Genomic DNA, 580 nt, shown 5'->3' on the forward strand with positions numbered 1-580 from the left:
TCCCTCTTCTATGGCCCACTGGACGTCGTCGTGGCTTGTCGATTCTGCATCACGGCTCCGAGCATTGGCCTTAGAGACTGCGATGGTAGCGTAGCGCTTGAGTATACGCTTGCCTTCTAGTATTTCAAGCTTTGCTTGCTGCACCAGACACAAATACCAGAAGTTGAAACCTCCGGAGTAATTGCGCACAATCACGTACGCGTCTTCATCGAACCGCTGCAGCGTCTGGATGTCGATATCTGTTGTGAAGTTGTTATCTCTCTCTCTGTTGGCAGCATAGACCATACTCGTGCCATCCTTGTTGGTCAAGCGGTTAGCGATGTAGTCAATCGAACAGTACATTCGTTTACTACATCGGAATGAGCGATTGACCATTCTTTCCCAGGGGTGGTTTTGTAGCAAACTCCTTGTTGAAACGCTCTACTTTTTGTTTGAGCACACAGAGATAGGTCTTGCGCATCAAATACCAATCAGAATGCGGTTGTCGAGCAAATAATCCAGCAAGATCCCACACGTTTTAGTTTCTGCAGAACCAACCACTTCGAATCGTCATGCGTAAATTATGCAATTGCTCATCGTA

General features: G+C 47.1%; 1 protein-coding gene across 1 annotated transcript; it reads right to left on the minus strand.

Annotated features, from left to right (window-relative positions):
• Positions 1 to 8: 8 nt before the first annotated feature.
• On the minus strand, positions 9 to 375 carry PPTG_01110 (hypothetical protein; the record flags this gene model as incomplete). The annotated part of the gene is made up of 2 exons (XM_008892706.1): positions 9 to 77; positions 145 to 375. 2 exons carry the CDS (start codon positions 373 to 375, stop codon positions 9 to 11), a joined length of 300 nt encoding a protein of 99 aa, XP_008890954.1.
• Between the last annotated feature and the right edge of the window lie 205 nt (positions 376 to 580).

Source organism: Phytophthora parasitica (genome assembly GCF_000247585.1).
Source record: "Phytophthora parasitica INRA-310 unplaced genomic scaffold supercont2.1, whole genome shotgun sequence".
Lineage (NCBI taxonomy): Eukaryota > Oomycota > Peronosporomycetes > Peronosporales > Peronosporaceae > Phytophthora > Phytophthora nicotianae.